At 38.7% G+C, this 6,000-nt stretch overlaps 1 protein-coding gene across 1 annotated transcript in view; it reads left to right on the forward strand.

The window, feature by feature from the left end:
- Positions 1-4,738, forward strand: part of LOC128698401 (dolichyl-diphosphooligosaccharide--protein glycosyltransferase subunit 1) — a 75,038-nt gene extending 70,300 nt beyond the window's left edge. Inside the window, exons 9-10 of the mRNA XM_070084992.1 lie at positions 1,878-2,005; positions 4,186-4,738. Coding sequence (XP_069941093.1) covers positions 1,878-2,005; positions 4,186-4,342 — 285 coding nt within the window. The 3' untranslated portion in view covers positions 4,343-4,738. The remainder of the gene's footprint in view (positions 1-1,877; positions 2,006-4,185) is intronic.
- The last annotated feature ends 1,262 nt before the right edge of the window (positions 4,739-6,000 follow it).

The following is a 6,000-nucleotide window of genomic DNA, read 5'->3' on the forward strand; positions in this document are numbered from 1 at the left end:
GGGCTTGCCAATGTGCAGAATAACTGTAGAATTATAATTGAAGTGGTCATACTACTATTAATTTGGTTTTCCCTGTAAAAATGGAATAAAATAATGCATTTACATTAGATTGTGAGCAATTGTTACAACGGTTCCAGCACATCTTTACTCTCGTCACACTTTCTTGCTTTTTATTATATTTATTGGTCATCAGTGCACGTAAGTGTAGAACTAAATAACTAGTAGGTACGTTGCTGTTATCTTAGTGCGTAGTAAAATCTTTATTCTTTCAACAAACCGGCCATATCCCACTGAAGCAGGGCGGCCCAAAAAGAAAAAAGTCAAAAAGAAAAACTAAAGTATGTAATAAAATGTTTTTACAAAATTGTCGTCTCTTGTAGGCAGCCATGTCAGTCTCGCATGTTTGACTGGCAGCCATGTCAGTCTCACATGTTTGACTGGCAGCCATGTCAGTCTCACATGTTTGACTGGCAGCCATGTCAGTCTCACATGTTTGACCAGCCAACTGCATGTACCTTCCATTTCACCAGCCTTAAAATTTTTCATGAATCAATCAGTTTGGCTGTCTAATTTTTTCTGGGCTCAGTTTTGTACTACTGCATTTAAATTTTTTCTATGGGTTTGTCAGAGTAAGTTTTTCATTTTCTGAATTAGTTTGTTATTAAGGACAGTCTGATGGGATTTAACTTTATACCTTTTAAAAATTTGTATTCAGTATTAATTACTGGGTTGAATATGTTGAATTTGTGGGTTGAAGAACCATGTATTGTTTCAAAGTTTTCATTTCTATGGGTTATCATCATTTGTTGTTGAATTGCTCTTCTTGTGTAGGCTGAAGTGAACAGTTTAATACTGTTGACAGAACATAGTTTTTCTATACTGCTTTCTTACCTTTGATATACCTTAGAAGAGTTCCGAGAGTTTGTCTGCTCTCTGAGTCCGGCCATGGGCCAGGCTCGTCTGGTGCTTGCCTGGTCAGCCAGGCTGTTGCTGCTGGTGGGTTGCTGCCCCACATATCCATCACAGCCTGGTTGATCTGGCACCTAGTGAAGATACTTGTCCAGTTTTCTCTTGAAGGCTTCTACACTTGTTCCAGCCATGTTTCTGATATCTTCTGGTAAGATTTTGAATAGTCTGGGATCCCAGATGTTTATAGTGTGTTCTCTTATTGTCTCCACTGCACCCCTGCTCCTCACTGGGTTTATTTTGCACTTCCTTCCATATCTCTCACTCCAGTATGTTATGGCAGTGTGCAGATTTGGGACCAGGCCCTCGAGTACTTTCCAGGTATATATCATGATGTATCTCTCTCTCTCCTTTGCTCCAATGAGTACAAATTCAAGACTTGAAGGTGTTCCGGTAGTTTAGGTGCTTTATTGGCTCAGTGTGAGCTATAAACGATCTCTGTATTTGTTTCGGCTCTGATATTTCTCCTGTTTTGAATGGGGCAGTCAGCACTGAGCAATATTCTAAGTGAGGGAGCACTAGTGATTTGAAGAGTGTCACCATCGCCATTATTCCCCTTGTTTTGAAAGTTCTCAATGCCCACCCTGTCATCTTCCTGGCTGTCGTGATCTTTGTCTTGTTATGGTCTTTAAAAGAAAGGTCAGCTGACATAATTATTCCCAGGTCTTTTATGTATTCCTTACTCTCTATTTGGTGACCCTCTTGAGTTTTTTATATAATGTTCCTTTTGAGTTCTTCATTCTTTCCATACCTAAGCAGCTGGAACTTATCGCCATTGAACGTCATGTTGTTCTCCACTGCCCACTGGAAAACCCTGCTTATGTCTTCCTCTACTTATTCCGTGTCCTCCTCATAATATTCTTTTTCCAATTTTGTTATGCATCTGAGATTAAAATAAATATCTTTCTTAGACTGCAACAAAGAAGATTCAGGCCACCATTCGTGATGAAACTCAAGCCATCGCTGACATTGGTGCCAAGATTCGTGCTGATAGTGCAGAGTATGCTGAGAAGGTATTAGAATTGCAGAAATTGGACAAGTGAGTACTATCATTAATTTCTTAACTTTTCTTTTGCACTTCATCAATTGTCTCCCACCAAGGCAGAGTGACTCAAGAAAAGGAAACTGTCACCATCATTTATTCAGTTTAGCCAGATGTGTTCTGTTATCACTGTTGAGATGACACTCAGACTGTAACATCCCTTCCTCTCCTTCATAATGCAGGCACTGCTTTTCCCACTGACTCACTGGTTTCAATGAATCCATTCATAAATATTACCTTGCTAACTTCAACAGCATGACAAGCATTTAAAATCACTTTTCCCCATTATATTTTATTGTACAGTGGAACCTCTACTTGCGAGTGTGTCCGCGTGTGAGTTTTTCCAAATACGAGCAGTCAATGGGTCGATTTTTTGCTTCCATACGCGAGCAAAATTTCCACAAGCGAGCAGACCTCTAGGCTGGTGAGGGGATCTTGCTTTTGTTCTTGGGAATTGTCTCTCATTTGTTTGTTGGACTATCTTATTGAAACTTGGGCAGTGTATGATGGGAAGATGCTTCCTAACGTACACCAAAAATGAAAGAAATCTAAGCATAAATAATGGAGTTCACTTCTCAACAATTAGCCACCCCTTAGTGGTAATTTTGAATGACATATTTTATTCATTCTAGAGTATATATCATGTTTCTATATTATTCATATTGTTTGTTATGTCATATTAGATGAACTGTGATAGATAAATAAGCCGTATAGATGATATTAGCGAAATTATTCATGAAGTATTTTGCCTAGTCTTCAGACAAACTCTCGTCCACTGCTGACACCACCCATACCACTACATGAATGACATATTTTATTCATTTTAGAGTATATATCAAGTTTCTATGTTATTTATATTGTTTATTATGTCATATTAGATGAAGTGAGATAGATAAATACGCCATAGAGTTGATATTAGCGAAATTATTGAAATACAGAATTCCACTGGAGCTGATTAATTGCATTTCAATTAAATGAGGAAAATTGACTCTGCAAACAAGCAAATCCAGTTGCAAGCAAGGTCATGGAACGGATTAAACTCACAAGTAGAGGTGCCACTGTATTTTGTTATCCAAGAAATAAGGTAAAACTTGGATATTTCTTTGTGGTGTAATCAGAATGGAGGGCAAATGTTATATAGGAGAGACCCAGTCAGTTTTGTGGATTTTTATTAGGTCTGATATAAATATTAGAATGCTGTAAACCATGACCAATAATTCCTGGTTATAGTATATTATCCAAGAAATAGAGTAAATCTATTTTTATGTGAATTCAAAATGGAAGGAAAGTGTAATATAGGAGAAGCCTGGGAATGTGACTATGAAGAAATGTTTTTGTGCCAGGAATGTCTACAGTGTTTATTGCAGATTCTTTAAATTGGTATTTTTAATTGTGTAAAATTGGCCAAATTACTAAATTCTGTGTACTTTATGGATAATTGAAATAGACATAAAAGCAGGAATGCTGGGCTTGCCAATGTGCAGAATAATTATAGAAGTATGGAGGAGGGGGGGTTCTTGTGCTTGATCAATAGAACAGAAGGTATAATAGCAAAATGGTTTGGAATTTGTTAGTTCAAACAATGGAACTGGTTTAAATAGGACTCAAATTGGGCAAAATAATCAATGAGTCAATTGTGTCAAAACCAGGGTAAAGGTGGTTTTTGTGTGCAAGTGGCTTTGGCATCCAGCAGGCATCTGTGAGTGTGTTAGGAGTGAGTGGAGGTGAATGGTTTTTGGGACTTGACGAGCTGTTAGAGTATGAGCAAGGTAACATTTTGTGAAGGGATTCAGGGAAACCAGTTAGCCGGACTTAGTCCTGGAGATGGGAAGTCCAGTGCCTGCACTCTGAAGGAGGGGTGGGAATATTTACTGTTTGGAGGGTCATCTAAATTGTTTTTCTGCATGCCTCTGCCAAGACAGCAATAATGTGAATGATAGTGAAAGTGTTTCTTTTTCAGGTCACCCTACCTCAGTGGGAGATGGCCAGTATGCTTAAAAAATTAATGCTATAATGATACTTTGCATCAACTAAATGGATATGTTATTGATAGTATATTGTACATGTGAATGTGGTAATAGTGTACAGAAAGAATTGTTCATATAAACATTGAAAGCAGAATGTACCACTTGGGATGCAAATATTATCTTTGCTTACAAAGCTTTGTTTTATTTCAGGATTCTTCGTGATAGTGTGTTGCAACAGCTGACCAATGTGGAGAAGCTGGTTGCTGGAAAGATGAGTAAACAGCAGTACATGGACGCTGATGCTCCTTTACACAAGAAGAAAGAGGAGGCCTTGGAGAAAATAAAGTCAATTCTTGGGAACATCTAATAATCTAGTGTCTGCATTAAGGATTTAGTGTTATTGTCATTGATGCCATCCCAGCCTGGTAGCTGGTCACCATTATTAAAGATGGCATCAATGTTCCTACTCATTGCCTAAATGTCTAATGACAAGTTGGACAGCATGTTAATGCACTTCAAATTAACTTGAAATACTTCCTACATTTGTAAATCAAGTAAGGATCTTCGCTGTGTGGAAAAGTGTGGTGATTTGTAAAGTTTTGAAGAATTATTGCTGCCTAGTCCATATATTTAGAAATAGTACTGCAACTACATTCCTTTAAAGAATTGTGTGATTTATTTGACGTGCTTACTATAGCAGTCTTAAGGACTTCAAAGGGAGTTTTGTCCACAGGAAGGGCTGTTAATAAAATATAGTAATAATGTTTTTCGTATATTAACACTGGTTCCTTTATTTTTTTTTTTTTATTTTTTTTAACACGTCGGCTGTTTACCACCAAGGCAGGGTGACCCAAAAAAGAAAAAAAACAAAGAATAGAACTTTCAGCATTCAGCACTTTCACCATCAGTCATACATAATCACTGTCTTTGCAGAGGTGCTCAGAAATGACAGTTTAGACATTCCTCCAAACTGCCAATATCCTAAACCCCTCCTTTAAAGCACAGGCATTTTACTTCCCATTTCAAAGACTCGAATCTGGCTAACCAGTTTCCCTGAATTCCTTCACAAAATATTACCATGCTCACACTCCAACAGATCGTCAGGTCCCAAAAACCACTTGTCACCATTCACTCCTATCTAACACTCGCACGCTTGCTGGATGTCCAAGCACCTCGCCCACAAAGCCTCCTTTGCCTCAACCCTCCAACCTTTTCAGGGACAACCCCTACCCTGCTTTCCTTCCCCAGTAGATTTATATACTGTACTCTCCAAGTCATTTTACTTTGTCCCATTTTCTCTAAATGACCAAACCACCTCAACAGCCCCTCTTCAGCCCTCTGACTAATACTTTTAGTAACTCCACACCTCCTCCTAACTTCCACACTCTGAATTCTCTGCATAATATTTACACACATTGCCCTTAGACACAACATCTCCACTGCCTCCAGCCGCCTCCTCGCTGCAGCATTTACAACCCATGCTTGACACCCACATAAGAGTGTTGGTACTATTATAGTCTCGTATATTCTCTTTGCCTCCATGGATAACGTTCTTTGTCTTAACAGATACCTCAAAGCACTACTCACCTTTTTTCCTTCATCAATTCTGTGGTTTACCTCATCCTTCATAAACCCATCCTCTGACAAGTCAATTCCCAAATATCTGAAAACATTCACTTCTTCCATACTCCCTCCCTCCAATGTGATATCCAATTTTTCTTTATCTAAATCGTTTGATAGCCTCATCACCTTACTCTTATCTGAGTCCCCTAAAAGCACAATATCATCAGCCAGAATTAATTGTCAACTCCAATTTTTTATTTCATTCCCCATAATTTTATCCCACCCCTCTCCCCAACACCCTCCCCTCAAGGGAGGTTCCTTGATGCTGTTGAGGGGCTCTTGATCTAGGGAATTGGATCTGTGCTCCAGTTCCCTGAATTGAGCCTGAATACTTTCCATCCCCCCCCCTGCATGCACTGTATAATCCTACGGGTTTAGCGCTCCCCCATGATTATAATAATA

This window comes from Cherax quadricarinatus, chromosome 14, assembly GCF_038502225.1.
Source record: "Cherax quadricarinatus isolate ZL_2023a chromosome 14, ASM3850222v1, whole genome shotgun sequence".
Taxonomy (NCBI): Eukaryota; Metazoa; Arthropoda; class Malacostraca; order Decapoda; family Parastacidae; genus Cherax; species Cherax quadricarinatus.